At 41.1% G+C, this 27,361-nt stretch overlaps 1 protein-coding gene across 13 annotated transcripts in view; it reads right to left on the reverse strand.

Moving 5' to 3' along the window:
• The window catches only part of VPS13B (vacuolar protein sorting 13 homolog B), a 623,510-nt gene that overhangs the window by 361,474 nt on the left and 234,675 nt on the right, over window positions 1–27,361 (reverse strand). For 10 of the 13 annotated variants that reach the window (XM_084849024.1, XM_084849023.1, XM_084849026.1 and 7 more), the window contains 3 exons: window positions 26,726–26,835; window positions 25,877–26,008; window positions 5,818–5,959 (listed from right to left, as the gene is read on the reverse strand). In XM_084849024.1, the coding sequence (XP_084705150.1) occupies window positions 5,818–5,959; window positions 25,877–26,008; window positions 26,726–26,835 (384 nt within the window). The remainder of the gene's footprint in view (window positions 1–5,817; window positions 5,960–25,876; window positions 26,009–26,725; window positions 26,836–27,361) is intronic. The other 3 variants (XM_084849030.1, XM_084849032.1, XM_084849031.1) reach the window with 1 other exon arrangement.

The following is a 27,361-nucleotide window of genomic DNA, read 5'->3' on the forward strand; positions in this document are numbered from 1 at the left end:
GTCTCTGCTCTTTCTCATGGAAGATAAGTGAGGCCCACCATTGAGTCTAGATATGCCCCAATGAATTGGAAACAATGAGAATGTCTGAGATGGGATTTGTCATTCACTTGCAGGCCAAGGCTGTGAAACAGGGCAAGAGCAGCATGCAGGTTGACAAGCGGTACCTGATGGGAAGGGGCAGTGAGAAGCCAATCATCTATATACAAAAATATTGTAACTCCTTTGAGCCTTAAACATGCTGCTGCCACCACCATGCACTTTGTGAACTTTGTGTCCAAAGAGGAGCACCTAAAACTGAAAGATGTGATGACTGAGGGCAAAACGGAGAAACTTCCACTACGCAAGATGGATAACAATGTGGAAATACATGTTATGCAGATCTATAGTGGCAAACCAGTTGCCTCAGTGAAGCAATGGCAGGATCAAGGACAACGTGGTCATAGGAATCATAGAATAGTAGGGTTGGAAGGGGCCTATAAGACCATCGAGTCCAACCCCCATGGACTCGATGGTCATGCAGGACTTCCATGGTCAAATTAAATAGTTTAGAGCTGCAGGATGGGTCATAAGCCACTGTCCTTCTTGGGAACTGTAAAATACTAGGAGTAGAAACTGGTATGCGTTTGGCAAAGGGGAATGCCTTTATGGCCCCTTGGGCCAGCAGGGTAGCAATTTCCCCCCACAAGACCAGGATCAGGCATGTCGACTGGAAGCATCCCATGTGGGGAGGGATGTAAATTCTATTGCATAGCATTTCCAGACTATTTCCAGGACCCAGGCGTCAGTCATTAAGCTTATCCATGTGTTGAGGAATGGGAGAATCCTGTTGCTGGAGGTTAAGACCCCTGAAGGGAGGGTAAGGGGACTCAGAGTCAAAGGCACCACTTAGACAAGTCAGTTGGCTTATGTCTGCTGGAAGACATATACTTCTGGTAGTAGAACAGATGCTTCAGTGGTAGAGAGGCCTAAAAAAGTGGATGAGATGACTTGTTCTCTGGAGGCCTGGAAGACCGCCCTGTTGAAGTAGATCACAGCCAGGAGGATTGCTGGAAAGATGAAGCAGAGGAGGATGTGGTGTCATCGGTGATGGAGCTGAACAGCCCCTCTCTGTCAAAGGGGAGGTCTTGTATTCATGATTGTGCTTCCAAGGAGAAGCCTGCAGAAAGAAGCCATGCATGCTGATGAAGGACTATTGCCTCCACCGGTGCCTTTGATGCACAGTTTGCCACATAGCATGCTGTATGTATCTGCTGGCCTGCTACACAGAAACCTGAAGATCATGGCCATATTGTACTGATTTTAAGGCAGATGATCAAAGAAAGAAGCATCCTTCTCTCAAAGGAACTGCTGATATGATGCCATGCAAGCCTGGTAGTTGGAAACATGCAATGCTAATGCTGCCGTAGAATAAATGTCAGTCCAGCGCATCCAACGTCCTGCCAACATGGTCCACCAATGCTGTGTGTGGCTTCTCATATGCCCTGCCTTGAGATGCCTCCACTATAACACAGTTGGGTACTGGGAGGCAGAACAAGAAAATACAATTCTCTTGAACCTGATACAGGCTCCCAACTTTCTTTGAAGTAGGCAACATGGAGGAGGGCTTAATCTGGGATTGCTTAACTACCTGAAGAACCAGAAGCACAGGGATTATCACTGATATAGCACTTGAAGACTGGGTGAAAAATGGGGCAGGTCGGGACTTAAAATCAAGTCATCAGGCAGTGGTTCTCAACTGGTGGTCCATGGACCACTGGTGGTTCATGGTGACTTTTTCAGTGGTCCACATGAATATATAACTCTATAAAATTAAACACAGATACCATTGTCAGATAAAGATTGTGGGTATATCTATACAGTTCGAATAAAAATGTTTTAGAGTTGGCGTGTTTACACAACTTAACCTTCTTTACAGGGGGAAAGCAGCACAATAAAACCCATTATTTACATTTGTGCACTTTCATACAACAGGAGTGCCACTTAACAGCTGGGCCACAACTAAAAACTTGTTTTTGATGGGAAGGTGGAAGTGACCTGTCTAGAGATATGTGTGGTTTGTGAGTGTAGATCCCGCTATTGTACTGAGTGGTTATCATGTTGTTTGTTCTGTGTTAAATGCACTGTTTTAGTTTCTTTATAATTTCTGTTGTTAAATGTAAGTTTGCACACAATTTTCAACTTTATGTTCATTAGTTTAGTACATACTTTTCTATTTCGTTTGTGGGGGTTTTGTATAAGGAATTTACATCTGTTGAATTTATCAGGTTGTCGCGATTTTGTGACCCAAGATATGTACAAGCAGTCAACCATAGAGAAATTTTGGGCCAGCATGACCAGGAGTTACCCAAATCTGTCAGCACACGCAGTCAGATTTCTTTTTCCATTTGCATCAGCTTATATGTATTAGACGGGATTTTCGTGTCTGTTGCATGTTAAGTCCAAACAGAGGAATCAGCTTGCAGTGGAAAGTGATATTCGTTGTGCATTATCAAGTACCACTCTAAACATTGAAAAGCTTGTTAATGAGAAGAGAATCCAGGCATCTAAGAAATAAATAAATTAAAAATCAAAATACGTCTGCTCTTTTCCATCATGTCTCAACCAAAAAAATAAAAATAAAAAGAAGGTGGTCCACAATTTTTTTTTTTATTAGCCTGGTGGTCCGTGAACTGAAACGAATTCAGAACCACTGTCATAAGGACTTGGCCATCCAAAGGACGCTCTGCATCAGGCTGGATATCATTAGAGACAATGAAGTCTGGTCCCTAACAGCTGCATCTGGCAAAGAAATGGAAGCGACCAGGAAGACAAAGAGTACTTGATAATTCTGAGCAGTAGTTTTCTGGATCCAATGTTGGGTCTGTTCGTCCCAGAGCTGAAGGCGGGCCCACACTGGGACAGGAAGCAACTACTGGAGCCTGGAATGTTGGCACTCTCATAGGTATCATCACGGCCAGAGGCACTGCATTAGCCAGTAATGATGCTGATACTGAAGTTGACATCAGAAAACCTACCACTGAGACCAAGGAAGAGGCTGAGATGGGCACTACCAATGGGGTCAGCAGTGGATGCAGAATTTCAGGGACTGTCACTGAAGACCTAGGAGTGCCTGGGAGTACTGAAGGTGTAGGCAGTGAAGTAAGTTGTCATAGGCTGATAATTGTTTACATATAAGGATATTGGAGATGGTGATCATCTCTAGTAGCTCTTGCAGTAGAGGGGAGTACTTTCCCTTCTTTGATTCATATTCCTCTTTTTAAAAAAAACACACCTTATTGTTGCTAAGGTGGCCAAAAACCATGCAGATAACTAGGGAGCACAGTGGGTAGATACACTGACAGTTTGTGGAGGGTTATGATGACAGAACTACAACAACAAAACTCTGTTCTCTGTGCACGTATTCACCTGTCATTGTATATTAAAAAGCAACAAAAAGTTTATAGAGACAAAACCTTAGCTAAACTAAAAACAATGTTTTTAGTTTACAAACTAAAAACAACTAAACAATGTAAACTAAACTACAACATTTCAAAAAGGGTTACAGTTCCAGAGCTCTGCTGAATGCTTAGTAACAGAAACATAGGACTGGGGAATATTTTGGAAGGGGTACATCTTGACCTCACGATGACATAACCTTTTGCCTGTCTCCAAGCAGCAGAGGGACAAGGAAATGTCAGCTGAGAAAATTATTGGGAATTCAGAAGAGGCAAGGCCATTTATTTTGAGTGCAAAGGGGCAAGAGCAATGTCTTTCAGTGTATTTGTAAAACACTGGGCATTCTTTATTTCCCAAGTAAAGAATCTTTTTCCACCCTTTATTTCTATTCAAGTTTCAGTTGCCATTACTTTCCAAATTGCTAGAGTCAGAAAGCAGCACTTTAAAACCTTGTATCTGTCGCAACAAAAGTTACTCTCACAGAGCACAAGACATAAGTTCAGTTTCTAGCGTTTCTCAAGACAGAGCCTCCTAAGGCTCATGTTTTAACTGAAAGACATAAAGGACATCAGGACTTTTTTGTTAATCACTCAAACGTTTGCTTAACTACATAATTTTTGGTAATTAAGTTTACATTCCTGTGCACACTCACTTGGAAATATGTCCTCATTGAACTCAGTGGGACTTTCAAGTAAACATGCATACTAACTGACTCTAAGTAGATTTACTAGAATAATGTTAAGGTTTGATGGGTAGCAGCAGCACTTTAAAGTAACAAAGGCAAACATTCCAAAACATTATAGTAAGATTCAACAGCTGTCAAAATCATCTAAGAAAATCAAATAAATCACATGTTATTCTTTAATTGCAAATGTTATTCCATAGGATTATTTTCCAATAAAACTAAAGAACCAACTGAGAGAAAAGAAAACGGGTTTAGATTAAGCTGGTAAAAGCAAGTACACTATTTATAAAAGGATACACTTTTATGTACATCAGTTCCACCAAGAAAATTTTCCTTCTTTATGAATATTAATTTCATTAAATAATCAGAAACTGACTCAGCCAGTCTCTAGGGTTGATTTACGAGAGAGTTTGGCCTCAAAAAACAGGAGAGAAAATTAAAGACATTTGTTATGGTCTTTTCTTTCTCGCTTATTTAAAAAAAGAATGGCCAATCCCTATGCTGTACTAAGCTATAGTAGCAGGTCATAGGATCCAGAGCTGGTAGAAGACACTACCCCTTAAATTTCATGCAGTCATCAGTGCTTTGGTGCATATGGGTGCTGCCTGGAAAAGGAAAGAGATGAAGTCACTGACCAGATCTTAATCTGCATTGAAAGGTCTGCTACAGCAACTTTGTCTCCCCAATGCAAGTACAGAATACACTGGAAAAACCTACAATAGCAAGGAGAATTACAGGAACGTTAGTATTCTAAGTGGGAAAAGCATAAGAGCAGCCCTGTTGGATCAGATCAAAGGTTCATCTAGTCCAGCATCCCATTTTCCAAAGATGCCTCCAAGCAGCCTACAGGGAGAACATGAAGGCAACAGCCCAACCCACCTTTATGTTTCATAAGTGGCCTATGTTGCGTGATTCTAGCCAATCTGTCAAATGTGTGGTGTCGTTTTAACTACAGTGGCCCAGACCTTCACATATTTTTTTATTTATTTACCATATTCCAGGGCTAGCCCTCTCATGAGGCAGGGTGAATCTTCTGCCTCAGTTGGCAGTTCAGAAAAGGTGGCAGATCATGCCCTCACCCCTGACCCCAGTCTGGAAGGCCCCCTACTGCTGCAGTAGACAAAGGAGGAGGAGTGGCAAGAGGTGGTGGGTGTCCTCTTGCCTCAGGTGATGGGACATCTTCCAGCATCCCTGCATACATTTATACCTTCATAACTCCAAAGAAGTTCAGAGTAACTTACATGAGGTTGTTTCCATTTATCCTTGCAAAAACTCTGGGTGGCCGATTATTGGGCTAACATGCTGAGTGAGGATCTGTACTCAGGTTTTCCATGACCAGACCTGACACTCTGCCACTATACCTCATTACCTCTTGCTTACACCACATCATTGGTGACTTAAGGCAATGCTTGTTAAGACAGAAAAAAGTCCTACAACTCCCAGCATTCCCCAGCCAGCATTACTAGCTGGGCTATACTGGAAGTTGTAGGACTTTCTTCTATCTTAATATGCATAGGATTGCAACCTTAACTTTCCAGAAAACTCAACTTTAATAGAAAATCTAACCATTTAAATTGTAAAAATTGGCAATTACACTCTCCATATCAACAGTAGAAATGTGTTTCAATATATCTGCACACCTGAACCTGCTGGAATGTACATGTGTTTCAAGAAGCAAAACTGAAAACTGAACATACCTGTAACAGTTTTTGTTTTGACAGGGCTGCTGGCATATTCAGAGGCCCGATTTGAGTGCTGCTTAGCCAAAGGCATGCTTCCAGCTGACACCTCATCCTCTTTTTTCCTAGTTACTGGTGTCCCAAGAGAAACAGATCCAGACTGTCAAAAGAAGGGGGGAGAGTCAAGTGACTAATTCAGAAGCTATGAATACCATATAGGAAAGGACGCTTCATATCACAGAAACAACATTATAAGCAGTTACTCCATCACAGTAAGTTTCTTACCATCACAGTAAGTTATTTCTAACTTTAATAACTGAAGCACACAGTATGCCAAAGCAAATTAAGTATTCCAAACACTGGAATGCTGAAAAGTTTTAATCGCCAGATATTTCCATATAACTCCTTTGCATGTGTTGTTCTTTACAATTACAGAAAATTATCTGAATGGTGTTTGTTTTGTTTTTTTAAAAAAAGCAAGATAATTTAAAAAGGCAAGTTACAACTGCTGAAGAAAGGTTAAATTCTGGAGCTCTGATCTGACCTTATATTCATGCAGCAGCTGGGGCATTGTAAATGAAACCTTTTAGAAAAGTAGCAATTCTGTCAATCAGTTTTAGGGTGTGGGTAGGTGGGGATCAGGGAAAACTGAATTCAGCCTTCCCCCTTTCCCACTCCCAAACCAGTTGATTGGCGCTATCATCATTTTCTAATAGGGCTCCATGCCCTGGACTATGGGTCAGAGGTGAAAGCAACTGCTCACTCAGCATGTATTCACATCAAAGGCACTGGATAATTTCAAATGAGTTTTTATGCAACTCCTCTCATATCATAGGCACTTACAATTGTGTATAAAACTTGCATGCAGCATACAAGAAATAACAAGGGATACTGACTGCCATATGGCCACTTCATAGTAATAATACATTAGCATTTAGAGGAATGTCCCAGTAAATTCTGGCCGGGGGGGAGGCACCCCGTCCCTCCGGCCGCGAATCTCATCTCCTGCCAGGATGCAAATGGCGGCGGCTGTAGCCGCCGCCGTTTGCATCCCTGCAGTCAGCCGTGATAGGCTACGTAAATCCTTGCGTAGCCTATCATGGCTGACTTTGGAAAAAAAAAAAAAGCGCGTACGCAAATTTGCGTTCCTTATTTGGGCACGTGTAGTCTACGTAAACATTTACGTAGACTACGGCGAAAATAAGGGCAACGCTATTTGCGCTTCCCCCCCCCCCCAAAGTCAGCCGTGATAGGCTACGTAAGGATTTATGTAGCCTATCATGGTGTTTTTTGAAAATCTAGTTGTGATAGGCTATGTAAATCTTTATGTAGCCTATCATGTTTGTTGTTGTTGTTGTTTTTTCACCTTGGAAATGGCGGCGGCAGCAGCCGGTCGGAAGACCGGCCACCGCCGCTGCCACACCGCCGCTGAACCGCCACCGGGAGCCGCCAGCGCCAGGGACATTCGACAAAGGTAAGTCCCATTCCGGGGAGTGGCGGGGGGGTGGCGGACCGTTTCTCCACCAATTTCGGGGGGCTGAATGTGTTGGCATTCGGCCTCCCGGAGATTCGTGGAGAAATTCTCCGACATCCCTAGATTGTACTAGCTTTACAACATGCCCCTCCTGTGGCGCAGAGTGGTAGATGGCAGTATTGCAACTGAAACTCTCCTCACGACCTGAGTTCAATCCCAGCAGAAGCTGGGTCCCCGGTAGCTGGCTCAGGTTGACTCAGGCTTCCATCCTTCCAAGGTGGGTAAAATGAGTACCCAGCTTGCTGGGGGAAAGGTAGTCATGACTGGGGAAGGCAATGGCAAACCACCCCGCTACATTCTGCCATGAAAACGCCAGCGAAAGCGGCGTCCCTCTAGGAGTCAGCAGTGACTCGGCGCTTGCATAGGAGGAACATTTTCTTCCCCTTCATGGATCACTGCCTTGTTGTGGTGAAGGGGCTTGCGTAACTCAATGAAGCCATAAGCTATGCCGTGCAGGGCCACCCAAGACGGTGGAGAGTTTTGACAAAACGTGGTCCACTGGAGAAGGAAATGGCAACCCACTCCAGTATTCTTGCCAAGAAAACCCCATGGAACGTATCACAAAGCTAACAGATATGACACCAGAAGATGAGCCCCTCAGGTCGGAAGGTGTCCAATATACTACTGGGGAAGAGCAGAGGGAATTTCCAAGTAGCGCCAGAAAGAGTGAAGTGGCTGGGCCAAAGCTGAAAGGACACTCAGCTGTGGATGTGTCTGGTGGTGAAAAGAAAGTCCGATGCTGTAAAGAACAATATTGTTTAGGAACCTGGAATGTCAGATCAATGAATCAAGGAAAGCTGGAGGTGGTCGAATATGAAATGGCAAGATTGAACATCGACATCTTGGGAATCAGTGAACTAAAATGGAGAAGCATGAGCGAATTTAATTCAGGTGACCATTATATCTACTACTGTGGGCAAGAATCCCTTAGAAGAAATGGAGTAGCACTCATAGTTAACAAAGGGGTGGGAAAAGCAGTACTGGGGTACAATCTCAAAAAGGATAGAATGACCTTGCCCAAGGTGAACCATTCAACATCACAGTAATTCAAGGCTATGCCCCAACCACTGAGGCCGAAGATGCAGAGGTTGATCGGTTCTATGAAGACCTACAACACCTTCTAGAACTAACACCAAAAAAAGATGTCCTCTTCATCACAGGGGATTGGAATGCTAAAGTAGGAACTCAAGAAATCACCGGGATAACAGGAAAGCATGGCCTTGGTATACAAAATGAAGCAGGACAAAAGCTAATAGAGTTTTGCCAGGAGAACACACTGATCATAGCAAACACTCTTTTCCAACAGCACAAGAGGCGACTCTACACATGGACATCACCAGATGGTCAATATCGAAATCAGATTGATTATGTACTTGGCAGCCAAAGATGGAGAAGCTCTATACAGTCAGTCAAAACAAGACCTGGAGCTGACTGTGGCTCAGATCATGAGCTGCTTCTTGCAAAATTTCGGCTTAAATTGAAGAACGTCGGGAAAACCACTAAACCGTTCAGGTATGACCTAAATCATATCCCTTATGAATATACAGTGGAGGTGACAAATAGATTTAAGGGATTTGACCTGATAGACAGAGTGCCTGAGGAAATATGGACGGAGGTCCGTAACATTGTTCAGGAGGCAGCAACTCAATCCATCCCAAAGAAAAAGAAATGCAAGAAAGCCAAGTGGCTGTCTGATGAGGCTTTACAAGTAGCTGAGCAAAGAAGGGAAGCGAAAAGCAAGGGAGAAAGGGGAAGATATATCCAAATGAATGCAGAGTTCCAGAGAATAGCAAGGAGAGACAAGAAGGCCTTCTTAAATGAACAATGCAAAGAAATCGAGGAAAACAATAGAATGGGAAAGACTAGAGATCTTTTCAAGAAAATCGGAGATCTCAAGGGAACGTTTTGTGCAAAGACGGGCATGATAAAGGACAAAGAAGGCAGGACCTAACAGAAGCAGATGAGATTAAGAAGAGGTGGAAAGAATACACAGAAGAACTATACAGGAAAGATCTCACTGTCCCTGATAGCCATGATAGTGCGTCACTGAACTTGAGCCGGACATCCTAGAGAGTGAAGTCAAGTGGGCCTTAGGAAGCATTACTAACAACAAAGCTAGTGGAGATGACAGTATTCCAGCTGAGCTATTTAAAATCCTAAAAGATTATGCTGTTAAAGTGCTGCACTCAATATGCCAACACATTTGGAACACTCAACAGTGGCCACAAGACTGGAAAAGGTCAGTTTACATTCCAATTCCAAAGAACCGTAATGCCAAAGAGTGTTCAAACTATGCCTAGCTTGTAGGATTTTTATGTCCCAAATCCTACAAGCTAGGCTTCAGCAATATGTGAACCGAGAACTACCGAAAGTACAAGCGGGGTTTCGAAGAGGCAGAGGAACTAGAGATCAAATCACCAACATTCACTGGATTATGGAGAAAGCAAGAGAATTCCAGAAGAATGTCTATTTCTGCTTCATTGACTACACTAAAGCCTTTGATTGTGTGGATCACAACAAACTCTGGCAAATTCTTCAAGAGATGGGAGTACCAGACCACCTTGCCTGTCTCCTGAGAAACCTGTACGAGGGTCAAGAAGCAACAGTAAGAACCAGACATGGAACAATCGATTGGTTCAAAATTGGGAAAGGAGTACGACAAGGCTGTATATTGTCGCCCTGCTTATTTAATTTATATGCAGAGTACATCATGAGAAACGTCGGGTTGGACGAATCACAGGTCGGAATTAAGATTGCCGGGGGAATTATCAACTATCTCAGATACGCAGACGAAACCACCCTAATGGCAGAAAGCGAAGAGGATCTAAAGAGCCTCTTGTTGAGGGTGAAAGTGGAGAGTGCAAAAGCTGGTTTGAAACTCAACATTAAAAAAACTGAGATCATGGCATTTGGCCCCATCACTTCCTGGCATATAGAAGGGGAAGAAATGGAAGCAGTGACAGATTTTACTTTCTTGGGCTCCAAGATCACCACAGACGGTGACTGTAGCCATGAAATTAAAAGACACTTGCTCCTTGGGAGGAAAGCTATGGCAAACCTAGACAGCATAGTAAGAAGCAGAGACATCACCTTGCCGACAAAGGTTTCTATAATCAAAGCTATGGTTTTCCCTGTAGCAACGTATGGCTGTGAGAGCTGAACTATAAGGAAGGCTGAGCGCAGAAGAAGTGATGCTTTCCAACTGTGGTGCTAGAGAAGACTCTTACGATTCCCCTGGACTGCAAGGAGGTCAAATCAGTCAGTCCTAAAGGAAATCAACCCTGAGTGCTCATTGGAAGGACAGATACTGAAGCTGAAGCTCAAATATTTTGGCCACCTAATGCGAAGAGAAAACTCCCTGGAAAAGACCCTGATGCTGGGAAAGATTGAAGGCAAAAGGAGAAGGGGACGGCAGAGGATGAGATGGCTAGATAGCATCACCGATGCAACAAATATGAATTTGAGCACACTCCGGGAGACAGCGGAGGACAGGAAGGCCTGGCGTGCTATGGTCCATGGGGTCACTAGGAGTCGGACACGACTTAATGACTGAACAACAACAGCTTTACAACATTAAGTTGCAAAAACATTAAGTTTTAATGTTGTAAAGCCGCCCTAAGTCTCAGTATTGGGAAAAGGCTAGGATATGAATATAATAGCAATAATAGTAACAATAATAGTAGTAGTAGTAGTAATAGTAGTAGTAATAGTAGTAATAATAATAATAGTTATTTGCTCATGCTTCCAATGCCATTGTTGCCAGATACTGCTGCCAGAGCCAAGAGAAGTATGACAGTAGTCAGCTCCTGGCACTAAGACCAGAGAATTAGGTGATCCCTTGTGCTGGCATCTGGGGTTTAGCTCCCAATTGTATCTTCTGTTCCATAGGATAAGCCTATCCGATAAGGCGTGCTAATGTTTTGTCTTTTTAACTCCAAAGTACACTTGTGGTTTGAACATCATTTCTGGTTCTGAAAAAATGCAAAACTGACTTGTTAATAAGTATGAAACAAAACAAAAATTATTCTCTTTTTTCCAATGACTGAATGTACTATTGCCAAGAGTGCTACTGTGCCAAAAACAAAGGAAGACTGAAATCCTGACAAAACACATGTCGTGACTAGTTTGATACAAAACATGTCTTGAAGATACACAATATCTACTTTGCTATCATGATAGAGATGGATCAATATTGTGTGCTATAGTATTTGAAATGAGGGAGAAACAAAGATTATCACAGCCAGAGAAAGCTGGAAAAAATTATGGACATATATTGAGTGCTGATCTGGACAATGAAACAGCTGTTTCATCTTCGCTCACTGAACTCAGGCTTGAAGTTGATGCTGATGACACCCAATACAATTTTGCCAGTTTTTTTGGCACTGCTGGCTATAACTATAAAGTAAATGAAAGATCAATCTTAAACTGGGTGGAAAATGATCAAGCTGTTGGGTTTTAGCCACAAACCGGCATGGAAATTGCAGCTGGAGAATATAGCAAATGACAACTGCATCACAGCTGGATAACATGAAGATTCTGGTGCAAGTGAAGTTACATTGATTCTTTATCAGTTATGCACAGCTGCCTTAATATTAGGGAAAACCACACTCTTCTAGCAGCTAACAGAAAACTAAGCAACTGGACTACATTAAAGATTCAAACTATCCAATGTACCTATGATAATTACATCCATTTTTTCCAAGAAAGCTGCTTAATAATGGGGAGTAACAACAGTTAGGATTGTTCTGGATAAAAAGGAGGTGACAGGACAATTTGCACAACACAGAGGAAAATTTCCACACCAAATATTCTGCTAATCTTCAATAAAACGATGTATCTGAATAACTGATTAATACATGAAATGTATTAAGTACATGAAATGTATTGCCCCTCCAGGAAATTCCTGACTTGTGTGGCGGATAACTTCCTCCTACAGAAAGTAGAGGAAGGAACTAGAGGATTGGCTATCCTTGACTTGATCCTAACCAACAGAGATGACTTAGTGGATAAAGTAGCAGTTACAGGAACTCTGGGGGAAAGCGACCATGTTGTACTTCAGTTCTTGGTGCTAAGGGAAGCAAAAGCCGTACCCTGTAGTAGTCAAACTCGTACCCTGGATTTTAGGAAAGCTGATTTTAATAAACTCAGAACAATGATAAGTAAGATCCCATAGCAAGCGACTCTAATGAGAAAAGGAGTCCAAGATGGATGGGAGCTTTTAAAAAAGGAAATTCTTAAGGCACAATTACAAACAATTCCTATAAGAAGAAAAGGTGGAAGACAACAGAAGAAGCCAATGTGGCTTCACAAAAAGCTTAGAGATGACCTGAAAACAAAAAAGGACACATATAGGAAGTGGAAAGAAGGCCAAGTAACAAAGGAAGAGTACAGGCAGGTAGCGACAGAATTGCAGGGATGGCGTCAGGAAGGCTAAAGCTGAGAACAAGCTGAGGGTAGCAAGCGATGCTAAAAACAACAAAAAGGCTTTCTTCAGCTACGTGCATAGTAAAAGGCAGAGGAAAGAAATGGTTGTTCAGCTATTAAATAAGGATGGCAAAACGATAACAGATGATAAAGAAAAGGCAGAGGTGCTCAATTCCTACTTTGGCTCAGTCTTCTCCCAAAAGAGGGTCTATGACCCCCCTGGCAAAGGCGAAGTACAGGCTGAAGGGGCAGGATTGCAGCTTGAGATCAACAGGCATATGGTCAAGGAACACCGAATTACTTTGAATGAGTTCAAATCTCCAGGGCCAGATGAACTGCATCCTTGAGTAAAAAGGAACTGGCAGAAGAGCTCTCAGAACCGCTGTCTATTCTCTTTGAGAAATCATGGAGGATGGGGGAAGTGCCAGATGACTGGAGGAGGGCTAATGTTGTCCCTATCTTCAAAAAGGGTAAAAAGGAGGAACCTGAGAACTACAGACCAGACAGTCTGACATCAATTCCTGGGAGAATTCTGGAGCAGATGATAAAGCAATCCATCTGTAAGCAATGGATTGAAAACAATGCAGTTATTACTCGAAGCCAACATGGATTTGTCAAGAACAAATCCTGCCAGATGAATCTGATCTCATTTTTTGATCAAGTAACCTCCCTTGTGGACCGTGGGAATGCTGTAGACATCATATACCTTGACTTCAGCAAAGCTTTCGACAAAGTGCCCCATGATATCCTGATGCGCAAACTAGCTCAAAGTGGGCTAGATGAAACAATGATCCAATGGATCCACAGTTGGCTACAGAATCGGACTCAAAGAATGCTTATCAATGGGACCTTCTCAAACTGGGGAGAGGTAACGAGCAGGGTACCACAGGGCTCAGTCCTGGGCCCAGTGCTCTTCAACATTTTTATTAATGACTTGGAGGAGGAGGTGCAGGGAATGCTGATCAAATTTGCAGATGACACCAAATTGGGTGGAATAGCTAATACTTTGGAAGACAGATACAAAATTCAAAGTGATCTTGATAGACTGGAGCGCTGGTCAGAAAACAACAGAATGACATTTAATAGGGATAAATGCCAAGTTCTGCACCTAGGAAAAAGAAACCAAATGCACACTTACAAGATGTGGGATATATAGCTCAACAACACTACAAGCGAGAAGGATCTTGGAATTGTTGTCGATCACAAGCTGAATATGACCCAACCATGTGATGTGGCTGCAAAAAAGGCAAATGCTATTTTGGGCCGCATTAATAGAAGCATAGCTTCCAAATCCCGGGAAGTACTAGTTCCCCTCTACTCAGCACTGGTTAGGCCTCATCTGGAGTACTGTGTCCAGTTCTGGGCACTGCACTTTAAGAAGGATGCAGACAAATTGGAGAGGGTTCAGAGGAGGGCAACAAAGATGATCAGGGGACTGGAAACAAAGCCCTATGAGGACAGACTGAAAGAACTGGGCATGTTTAGCCTTGAGAAGAGAAGACTGAGGGGAGATAGAATAGCTCTCTTCAAGTACTTGTAAGGTTGTCCCAGAGAGGAAGGCCAGGATCTCTTCTTGATCATCCCAGAATGTAGGACACGGAATAATGGGCTCAAGTTACAGGAAGCCAGATTCCGGCTGAACATCAAGAAAAACTTCCTGACTGTAAGAGCAATATGACAATGGAACCAATTACCTAGGGAGGTAGTGGGCTCTCCCACACTGGAGGCGTTCAAGTCGCGGCTGGACAGCCATCTGTCAGGGATGCTCTGACTTGGATTCCTGCATTGAGAAGGGTTGGACCTGATGGCCTTGTAGGCCCCTTCCAACCCTACTATTCTATGCTTCTATAAAGATATTTCAATTGTATTTATATATAATCAACCAATGATTGTACAAAGTCTTATAGAATTTTTTTAAATTCTTTTTGTTCACTGAAATAATAACGTACAATTTCATTTTAAATCTTAAAATGCCACTTAATTTTTTAAATCTCACTTTTTGGTTACTTGTTACATATAAATCTGCAAAAAGGAAACAAACAGAAACAATACAAACTAGATCCAGATCTACTTTAGAAGATTTCAGTCTATTAACTACATTTATCAACATTTATTGTGACCACAGTTGATGTTCATCAGCATGATGCTTAAAAAAAAAAAGTACAATACATCCTTACCTGCCTACTGTTACTAAATATATTGGTTTCTTAACTTTTACTGAAACTTTTACTGAAGTCTAGCTGCTTTCCCTGTTCTTCAATACAGGGTAAGGCTGAGGTCTGACTTAGTCATTTAAAACTAGGCAAAACTATTTTTGTTTTTTAAAAAAAATGTAATTTCGCCACAAGGCTATAGAAATATTTTTGATAGAATGCAAATAAAGCAAGAAGCTGCTTGTACCAAAGAATCTCTGCAGAGAAGATGGGCACCCAAACCTAAACCCATTACTTACAGAGATCCTAAAAGTATAAGCTGAAGTAAGCCATAGAATAACAGATAATTATATGGTAGTTTTAGGATCAGTTTTGGAATGAGTGGGGGGAAAATGAAGGGATGGAAAAACAACATCCAAGTTCACACGGCAATAAAAGCTGGTAAGATAGCATTAATTTATTTGTGGTATATGTATACTGCCCCTTATACAAATATATCCCAGGGTGGTTGACAGTACGACTCTTGAGAAGTCAGTAACACATGTGAAATGTAGAGTAAGCATGCACCTGTTCTGCTCTTTTTCTTCATTTTCATTTCAGCAGCTCTCCTCACCAAACAGCAAACTCCTTTTTAAACTTTCCCAAGTTTAGAAAGAAGTTTCTTCATTCAACAAGAGGAGATGTGAAGCAAAAGGAAAGAAAAGATAGAGTACACAGGAAGGTCTGGCCTATGCACTTGGAACTCAGTCACAAAATTCTGCTTCACAGAATTACCTAGTCCAATAAGTCACTTGAGTTTCTGAAGGAATATATCTTTTTAAAAGTGGTCAAAACAACTGGAGCATTGTGCATTTTAGTTGTAGGAAGTACTAAAATGTGCAAATTCTCCTGTTTAGAATGCTAGGGATGTACTAAACACATAAATTCATTTCATGGCTCAGAATGGGCTATGATGATGGATTTATGCTGTTGTTTTTTTCTCCAGAAAGGACAAAAAGGCTCTTGAACAATGCATACTGTTTTATCAGCGAATTATTTACAAAATCTAAAATGGTCTGAATAGTAACAAATCAATCAAAAGGTGAGTTTTCAACTTGTTATTTGACATAGTTATTGGAAATACTTTTGCGCTAGGGGCTAAAACTGAACAAAAGAAATGAGTAGCAACAGCTTGCAGAACCAGTTTTACTTACACAGAATATATTGTTACTTTCATTACCTTAAAAAGAATGAATTAGAATGCCTCTGGAATTGACAAAACAACAATAAAAGAAAGACATATAAAAATGAAAATAAAATCTTATACTTTTAAAAATATAAAATCACAGCCATATAAAGAAATGGACAAATGCCAAGTAATGAACTGCAGGTAACCAGTTTCCTTCAAAAGTATTTTACAGATATTTAAAGTTAGACGAGTTCCAGAGAATAGCAAGGAGAGACAAGAAGGCCTTCTTAAATGAACAATGCAAAGAAATCGAGGAAAACAATAGAATGGGAAAGACTAGAGATCTTTTCAAGAAAATCGGAGATCTCAAGGGAACGTTTTGTGCAAAGACGGGCATGATAAAGGACAAAGAAGGCAAGACCTAACAGAAGCAGATGAGATTAAGAAGAGGTGGAAAGAATACACAGAAGAACTATACAGGAAAGATCTCACTGTCCCTGATAGCCATGATAGTGCGTCACTGAACTTGAGCCGGACATCCTAGAGAGTGAAGTCAAGTGGGCCTTAGGAAGCATTACTAACAACAAAGCTAGTGGAGATGACAGTATTCCAGCTGAGCTATTTAAAATCCTAAAAGATGATGCTGTTAAAGTGCTGCACTCAATATGCCAACACATTTGGGACACTCAACAGTGGCCACAAGACTGGAAAACGTCAGTTTACATTCCAGTTCCAAAGAAGGGCAATGCCAAAGAGTGTTCAAACTACCGCACAATTGCGCTCATTTCACATGCCAGCAAGGTTATGCCCCAAATCCTACAAGCTAGGCTTCAGCAGCATGTGAACCGAGAACTACCAGAAGTACAAGCGGGGTTTCGAAGAGGCAGAGGAACTAGAGATCAAATCGCCAACATTCGCTGGATTATGGAGAAAGCAAGAGAATTCCAGAAGAATGTCTATTTCTGCTTCATTGACTACGCTAAAGCCTTTGATTGTGTGGATCACAACTGTGGCAAATTCTTAAAGAGATGGGAGTACCAGACCATCTTACCTGTCTCCTGAGAAACCTGTACAAGGGTCAAGAAGCAACAGTAAGAACCGGACATGGAACAACCGATTGGTTCAAAATTGGGAAAGGAGTACGACAAGGCTGTATATTGTTGCCCTGCTTATTTAATTTATATGCAGAGTACATCATGAGAAACGCCAGATTGGATTAATCACAGGTCGGAATTAAGATTGCCGGGAGAATTATCAACAACCTCAGATACGCAGACGATACCACCCTAATGGCAGAAAGCGAAGAGGATCTAAAGAGCCTCTTGTTGAGGGTGAAAGCAGAGAGTGCAAAAGCTGGTTTGAAACTCAACATTAAAATAACTAAGATCATGGCATCTGGTCCCATCACTTCCTGGCATATAGAAGGGGAAGAAATGGAAGCAGTGACAGATTTTACTTCTTGGGCTCCAAGATCACCGCAGATGGTGACTGTAGCCATGAAATTAAAAGACGCTTCCTCCTTTGGAGGAAAGCTATGGCAAACCTAGACAGCATAGTAAGAAGCAGAGACATCACCTTGCCGACAATGGTTCGTATAATCAAAGCTATGGTTTTCCCAGCAGTAACGTATGGCTGTGAGAGCTGGACTATACGGAAGGCTGAGCGCCAAAGAATTGATGCTTTCCAACTGTGGTGCTGGAGAAGACTTTTACGAATCCCCTGGACTGCAAGGAGGTCAAATCAGTCCATCCTAAAGGAAATCAACCCTGACTGCTCATTGGAAGGACAGATACTGAAGCTGAAGGTCAAATATTTTGGCCACCTAATGCGAAGAGAAAAGTCACTGGAAAAGACCCTGATGCTGGGAAACATTGAAGGCAAAAGGAGAAGGGGACAGCAGAGGATGAGATGGCTAGACAGCATCACCGATGCAATGAATATTGACTTGAGCACACTCCGGGAGAGAGCGGAGGACAGGAAGGCCTGGCATGCTATGGTCCATTGGCTCACAAAGAGTCGGATACGACTTAACGACTGAACAACAACAACAACAACAAAGTTAGAAATCTTGACTCAGCTGCTACAGTGGGCATTATCTGAAGGTACATGATGCAGCAATCTTGGTAATGTTAAGCAGAATTGAGTCTGGTGGACTGGAGACTACATGGGAACACTATGACCGGGGTTGCACATAATGACAACCCATGGGTTGTTTAACCCATGGGCTGACAGAGCAATGCAGGAGCAAGCAAGAATGCTGCTTCCCATCCCCTCGCTGCTTCTGCTCTGCATCCATGCGAATGGAGTTCCAGGTCTGCACATCACATAGCACAACTGAAGAATGGAACACTCCTGGGTTGTTTTGTCAACTGGATGCAAAGCGGAAGCAATGAGTAGGCAAGGCAGTGTGTTTGCTTCTTCCCACAAGGCCCCAACCAACCATTAGTTAATTAATGAAGCCATGGTTAGTCATTACATGTGAACCAGGTGTATGTATGCCACTCTGAGTTCTATGTGAGGAAGGTAATAATAAAAATATAATAAACTAAATAATAAAAACAAAATATAACTTATGCATCTATTAGAAATGGAGGATTGGAATTTGCTTGAAAGGGTTTATGGAACATTTTTATCCCGTGTTTGGAACAGATCCCTCCATTACAGAGCTCACATACTTGTTCTCCCTACCAAAGTAACTAACATGTGCTCTCATACCAGAGTATTAAACTGGAGTCTAGTCATGGTTTGTTTATTTACTTATTTATTACATTTATATCCTGCCTTTTTTCTTCTTGCAAGGAACACAAGGCAGCTTATATGGTCCTCCTCTCCATTTTCTCCTCATCATCTGAACTGGCCCTCTGGTTGTTCTTCAACACTATTAACATCAACGATATATTATAGATCATGGATGTGACTGTTTCTGCCAGAAGGTTTACATACTATGCAAGACAAGCAGAACAAAGGTGAGGGTATAAGACAAAGCTTAATAAAGAAAAACAAGAGGAGTTTTTCTTTGAAAACTACAGGATGACAAGCAATATAGAGATGATCTATAACTATAACTGGATCTCATATCAGCAACTAACCTGCACTAATAACTCTTACTAGTTTTATGTATTAGTGAAAACACATGAAGCACAATGGAGGTTTAAAGCTATAATGTCATCTGGAATACTAGTACAGGTAGTTCCTTTTGTTTCCCTACACTAGTCCCCTTTGTTACGTTACCCCAAGATCATGCAGCACCACTGACCCCACTCTCAACATCCATGCATTAGGCATTGACACTTGCAAGGGAAAGCCTATATGTGTAGGCTTTCCCCACATTCTGGAACCCTGCATGATCAGGGCTCCAGAATCTTCCGGTTAGGGGCAGAGGCACACCCCTGCAAACCCATTGTACACATGATTCCCCTTTATGTGAGGCGTGAAGAGGGCTTTGTGTCTAATTGATCTCTGCCAGGAAACTGTATTTCAAGGAAGGTTAACAAATACCGAACACTGCCATTATTTTAAATGCAGATATTGTCTTGATGCAGACCAGATGGTTACTGTACAAGATATATGGACATATGTTTTTTCCTCCTTCTTTTAAACAGTCAGAAGATTGTATAGAATGCACAATAATTACATGGCTTTTATTTAACCTTTTTAATGCATTACCATGGAAAACATATAAAGCCACAGAGCAAGCATTATGGGGTATATTTTCAAAGCTGGGGAAGAGGGTTTATATTTGTTGAAGTCAATGGGATTTATGTGGCTAAAACCACATGCACGCTTTGGAAAACTAACTTAAATGTAACAAATACTAGACTGACCCTCAAAAGTGGATTTTATCAAAGGTTTTCAAGTTGGTCTTCCCGTGAATAAATGCTAATTATTTTTAAACTCTAATTTAAAGTTATTTAAAACTAAAATTAAAGATATCCAGATAAGGATTAAAGAGAGAAAAAGTTGAAACATTTATTAATGCCCAGATAGATTAAAATGTGGCATATGTACATGCAGCAAGTGTGGTATAGCGGTCAGAATGTCAGAGTAGGATTGGGGTTGTTCTGTTGTTCAGTCGTTCAGTCGTGTCCGACTCTTCGTGACCCCATGGACCATAGCACGCCAGGCCTTCCTGTCCTGCGCTCTCTCCCGGAGCGTGCTCAAGTTCATATTCATTGCATCCGTGATGCTATCTAGCCATCTCATCCTCTGCCGTCCCCTTCTCCTTTTGCCTTCATTCTTTCCCAGCATCAGGGTCTTTTCCAGGGAGTTTTCTCTTCGCATTAGGTGGCCAAAATATTGGGGAGACAAGTTCAAATCTGCACTCAGCCATGAGGCTCACTGGGTCATCTTGGGCCAGTCATTATCTCTCAGCCTAACCTACCCCCACAAGGTTGATGTGAGAATAAAATGGGGTGGGGAAAATGAGTTTTTGGAGGAAATGTGGGATATAAACATAATAAATACTATAATTAATAAATAAGCATACTGGGCATGGAGATTGGCTATTAGATATAGTAGATCAGAGAGTAGATATAATCTGCAGGTACCCAGCTGGGGCAAACGGCCAGTACCTTGAATGGGAGACAAATATGCCTCCTTGAGGGATCCAATAAAAATTAAACAAGTATTTCTCTACCATGTGAAATAAAGTAAATGCAATACTATTTATGATCCTCTTCATTATTTCCAAGAGATTTTCCTTTGGACCTTGTCAATAACATCTAAGGACATCTAATACCCTGCTCCATTTATTATGTATAGTGATGTTTCAACACTAAGATCCATGGCATATGCTCATTTCTATAAAGTAAGTGAATCTTTGAAACCGGAGTGGTATCGCTGCACTTCATAAGTTCTAAAAGGGCTTTGTTAGTTTAATTATATCATAATATATACTAATAACAAACTCAGTTCTTCGAGTGCCAATCCTTATGAACCCAATGTAGCACATCCACACACAAGTGTACAAAAAAAGAGAAAAACCTCTATGGCAGGGATAGACAACCTAGTGCCCTCCAGATGTTTTGGACTATAAGTCCCAGAACCCCTGACCATCGGCCATGCTGGCTGGGATGTGTGGGAGTTATAGTCCAAAACATCAGGAGGGTACCAGGTTGCCTACTCCTGCTATAAGGGGTGGGGATCTAAAATAGCCCAGTAAGGACTAAGCATCATCAGTGGGCACAGAATGCTGACTGACTGGAGAGGAATGGAAAATCAGATGGGGGAATGGAATGTAGTATCCTGGAAGAGGACATGTCTGGAACTCTGAACAGAACCATGCTATACTGCAACATTTTGTTGCAGATCCCACTTGTTATATAGAATTCCAAAATATTATATACAACTGACAGCATTATTAGAGTAGTATCCAATAGAATACTACTTCCACACATGGTCAGCCCTACAAGTCCCGGTCTACAAATGGCTCCTACTGCTTATGGCAACAATGTGATGCTTCTGGGAGCAAGGCCCCAAATGAACGGAAACACTAGTTTCTGGAAGGGCTGGGTGCACATGCAAGGCCTCTATTGATACTACCCTTCATTTTCAATTTTTAAGCAAATAAAACCAAGCACTGTGTATGGGGAGATCAACAGCACCAGAGTGGAAAGCTCACTGAGTTACCAGATAAACTGAAAAAACAACCAAACATTTGATGCCTGCCACATAATCCCTGACAAATGGGTGCTCATCAAACACTTCTGATAAAGAAGGAAAGGGGATACAAATGTACTGTCCCTAGAAATGAAATGTTTAATCTCAAGCCAAGCTGTGATTCACGGGATAGAGTAGGATCCTTTCTAATGCAAAATTAGAGCCACATTTCTGAAAATCCATCCATCAAAAGACTATACTGTACATGACTCTACAAGGGTGGAGTAAAAAAGGCAGCACTGAAGAAAAACTACACTCAAACTGGGGGGAGGGGGGGCAGAGGACTATCACCCTCTTAAAAGAGTCATGACCTATCTCTGAACCTTAGTTCTATCTGCAACTTTAACATGCAGTCACTCTGTCCAATGCATTTAGATCGAATATCTGGAAAGCCAATTGAATCAGTAAATAACTGTACTAAAAATGTTAATAATTATATAACAAAAGCATATATTTTATTATATAACATTACATAAATATATTACACTTGAAGGAATTGCATTTCGTTAATGAATGTATTACAAGACCAGGGCCCCATCTACACGAGCCATTTACTCTGCAGCTACTGCAATTCGAGGTCCTTCGGGGCATATGATGCAGCTGCCACTTCGCAGCCTAACTGTGGTTTTCATCCCCAAAATGCAGATGTTCAAAGATGCATTTTGCTGCGATGTTTTTGGTTTGCTGGGGGTTTCCTGTGGTTGCAAGCTGTCTGTCCCTTCCCCAAACCGAGTTTGCATTTTGTAGTGGGCATGTGGTAAACATGCTTAGTGCTTATGGCACTCTTTGACTCCCCTTCACTCCTCCCTGTTTCTTCGCAGCTGCACAGTTACAGAGGTACGGGGAAGCATGCTCATTTCTTCAACCACATTTTCGCACACCTTTGCAACTTCTTATCTTTGAACTGGCTGCTTTAAAGTCAGTGGCCAAAGGCTGGGGTTCTTGGGGGAGCAGAAGGTCCAGGACCAACTTTGCTCCAGCCACCATTTTGGAATGATGGGTAGGCACATATCTCTTATGGCTACACGCCTTGGCGTGTGAGAACCATCGCGAGAGACTTGGGCTGGAGAACTGCCAAATAGTTGGCATGATAACGAAGGAGCAGACCACCCACATTTTACCTAATGAGGAATGGACAGACACAAAAGAACCCCTAAAATACAAATCAGCCATCAAAACCCAAAGTGTCACACCCCCACACTCACATGCCTGTGCAGCTGTACATCTAAATATAATGGTAAAAAAGGGCAGCACGACTGCCGCAGTTCACTTCAACGGCTATGTATCAAGGCACAGTGGATTTTCCCGGTGGAGAAGTCCAATGTAAATCGCGAGTGTACCGCAGCAGAAGCTAATTGGCAGCTGCAGTGCTGCACAGTTATGATGGAGTGAAGGCTGAAAGCGGTGCCATAGATGGCCCCCAGTATAAAATACAATGTAACAAAGCCAATCAGGAAGTTATAATCATGTAAATTATAAGGGGTAACATGTTAAAATTTGTAAAACAAAATAGGGAAACATGTAAATTGTAAAAACACAATCGACAAATAGCAGAATAATGGTCCAGCTAATAGAGATTGCATAGCTCAACAGGAAGCCGGTGAGCTAGTTGCTTTCATAACAACTTCAACATGAACATGAGACAAGCCCTTGAACTGATCCTGCAGTCAATACTGGATAATGTAGAAGATGGCTTCTCTACTGAGCTACTGCTTTGAGAAATTGTAGCCCTTTCCAATATTGCAAAAACTTCAATATTTGCCAGTCTCTTAAATTATTGGGATATATAAAGTAGCTGGAAACCTATAAAGCAATTCTTGTTTTCTATCTTAATGGAGATGTACTTATAAATGGACCTCATTGAAAGCACTAAAATACTTTATTTTACGTTAAAACAAGTGAAAAGGCTGTTAGAACTTATTGGCTTGGATCCTAAAGTAAGTTAACCTAAGGCAGTTCATGAAAGGAAAATCTCCCATCCCCTTCTCACTCCATGCCCCATCCCTCATTGTTCAAGAGGGCCCTCAGACCTTCAGATAGGTTTTTCAGGGTTTGTAGGCATATGCAGGAGAGAGAGATGAGAATGGGAAACTTTCTTTCCGTGAACTTTGTTAACTCATTTTAGGATCTAAGCCTTTGTCCACCTATTGCCTGATCTTGTTTTTTGTTTTATAATGAATAATATGCCAAACTTTTAAATACACTTATGCATATATCTAACTGATTTTTTGTACATTTTTTCAATCTAGGGGATACTCTTCTTGTTTTTCTGTTCTTGTGACAACAGGAGCATTAGCTTTGTCAACTAAGGCTGTGTCTGGGCTTCAATTGTATATTATACTCTTAAATAGAAAACATACTTGGGAGATTATAAACTGGATTTTCCATAAATCAAAACTTTTAGTTGAGCTAAAACTGCTTTTAAAAGTAAAAACAAATAAATACCACATTTTACTAGTGACCAATGAAGAGAATCAGAAGGCATTATGCAGATTTATGCAGGCATTCACAAACTTTGTCATGGATTTTATATATTTTTTCACTCAATGTCCACATTATTCACTATCCCCTCCCTCCCCCACAAATCAGATACGTGCGGAAGCCAAATGCGGATATGGGAAAACATCCTATTTTGCCCCTAAAGCACTAACCACATAGTTGCAACAGGAACTACATAGATCCTTACTCAAATATGTAACAGCCGCTATGATTTGGCCTGTATTTTTATGTGCAGTGGGAAAAGCACAAATTTAATATAATATGCCATATTCTGAAAGCATGAAGCACCTAACTAAAGTTATATTAAAAGCTTATATTCAAAACTACCCCAGCAATCTCCTCCACTGTTCAATATTCATATCAAAACTACTACGGGGAAAAAATGTTCATGTAGAAAGCAATGCAGAAGCAGCCTGACATATCAACATTTGATTTTAATCCTATTCAAAAATAAAGCATTTCACCTATAATGGTAACTAACACTGGGTAAAGTGTGAATTATCAGGTTTTCCCGTTTTGCTAATGATCTTTCTGTAACAACTTCCCTTCCCAAAAATGCTTCAGGCAGGCCCATAGGATACAGGTATGGGCCATGCAGAGTATACAAGGAGGGTAACTTTACTTGCCTTAAGAAATATATGCATTTTTAAAACATGAATTATATTAATTAGACTAGTATTAGATAACATGAATTATATTAATTAGACTAGTATCCATGTTAACATTTCTCTACATATGGGTTTGCTTCTGGAATTATTTACAACCAAAGCTCACACACGGAATGCTTCATCAGAACAGATTCTTCAGAAAGACCAGTGAACACGATACTAGAATTGAGCAGATTCTGTTCTTGGATCTTTCCTAATTATACATAACTTTAGAAGCTCTCAAGGTGGCTTAACAAAACAAAACTCACATAAAACCTAGATCTCTGTTGCTTTCTTCAACTATCAATATCTCTGAGTCAAAGTTTTATCTGGGTTGTAACTACTGACATCTGGCAAGTCTTCTCCCAACTGTTGAGCACGACTTATCATCTGAAGGCGATGAGCAGATAAATAAAAGTTGCTGGTTACCAGACAACTGCAAGTTTTCAGTAGATTTACAGTTTAGGTTTCTTGGTCTTCTTTATCTTCTCAACCAGACTGCAAAATCATGGTAATTGCAAAAGAGAGTTCTGAAAGGGGTGGGGCGTGAGTGGGAGCCAAATGGCAGTTCTTCCTAGCCAAGCCAATGGAAGGAGGCTCTTTATTCCCTCATGTATTCCTACAGAGAAATAATTCCCTATGAATTTACATGAATGTAGATACTACATCAGTAAAAGGTCCTCTTTCAGAAGACTTTATGAAAACCTTTGCTTCAGATAAGAAAACAAAGACACCATGCAATGACCAAATAAAACAAACACTGAACTATTCACAGACATTAAGCTTCATAAAAACAGAACTTTTAAACAAACTAACAAAAACTAAAGAAGGATCTAAAAATCTGAGCTCGTCTGTAATTTTTCCTTTGATTGATAGTTACTTGTCTAGGCTCTGGATCTATTTCATCTGTGGCTATGACAGATGTACTATCCTTTCCCTCAAGGACCATCCACTCCTGCTCTAGAAATAACTAACTTAAAATACTAAAACCCACTAGCAAGGGACCACTCCAATCTATTTCAGGTTCTAGATGACTTTCCATCCAAGAAGTAGGAGAAGAATCACAAGTCAGCCAAAATTCTCCTGGGCAAAGATCCAAACTTTGGAGTGTAACCAAGACTGTTTCCTGTAACGGGGGAAGAAACAATTGGTTGTCTCAACTACATATGAACGCTCCTGCCAGACCTACTGTATTCAGAAGTAGTGGTAATACAACCATTAATGTGTGTTATGTTGATGCTACATTAATAATAATACCCTCTTGTGCATAACATGATGCCCTCTCCCCTGAGAGAAAGGAATAAATCAGGAATATATTATTACACCAGTCCCTTCAAGATTAACACTGACTTCAGGTTTTGAGTTACAACACCCTAATTAGCTTTCATTTCCCATTCCTTAAATATATTAGCCTCTTTTCTTCCAAAAGCTCTGTTGCAAGACCAGTCAGATGTATCCTCTAGACTTAGAATATGCAGTCTTTGCACCATATTAGTACTACACAGGGTAAGAGAACTGTTGTTTGTGGCTGCCATTCAACAGTGGCACACTTTTTGCCTGGAGATGAAGCTACATCTGGCCATCTTTTGAGAGCAACAGTTTTTATTTGAGTGATAATAACAATTGTATTTGAGATCGTTTAAGATTATATTTTATCCACCTGTTTTAAGGATAACACCACTGAATGCAAGCAAATAAAACCAACAGAACTAAATACCCACTAAAATGTAAACTCTGTTGTATAACATTATTAGTTATATGAAAATTGCCCGCTGCTGGCTTAATCTTAATCAACGGCATTCTTCCATGCTTCTTCTTATAAAGTCTTGTCAACTTTTCCTACCTGCTGCATGGGTCTGCTGCTACGTTTCTGAGGCTGGTACATGAGCCAAGTATATAAAACTGGATCGATGTTCACTGTTAATCCCTGCATGCTGGCCAAAAGCACAGTTCCTATATAACAACAACAACAACAACAATTATAAAGCAGAACAGATTACACAAATGCTGAAAATATTTTTAAAATCTGTGTGAGATTGATATTTTACAGGTGGCACCTCCAAAACATATAAGACAGCAGCTTCATGTGAATACAGCCTGGCTGCAATACCCACGGAAGCACTGCATGCCCTCAAGGTGATCATGACTAGAGATGAAAAATTTCCAGAAATTCTGAGGCCATGGGAAAGAAGGTTTTTTTCAGGAGGGTGGGTGGGAAAAATTAGAAATTTTGGAAAAATTGAAAAATAATCAATACTTTTTTTAGCACCCTTTATAGATCTAAAGTCACTTTGTTGATTTAAGACAGCCTTCCCCAACCTGATGCTCTCCAGATATTTTTGGACTTCAGCTTCCACCAGCCTCAGGCAGCATGGCAAATGGTCAGGAATGCTGGCACTGTAGTCCAAAACATCTGGAGGGCACTGTGTTGGGGAGGGCTGCTTTAGGAACATAAAACAGTCTTTCTGTTCCTAAAGTT

The sequence above is a fragment of the Heloderma suspectum genome, chromosome 4, assembly GCF_057233095.1.
Source record: "Heloderma suspectum isolate Gila_16-S chromosome 4, 16-S_ref, whole genome shotgun sequence".
Classification (NCBI taxonomy): domain Eukaryota; kingdom Metazoa; phylum Chordata; class Lepidosauria; order Squamata; family Helodermatidae; genus Heloderma; species Heloderma suspectum.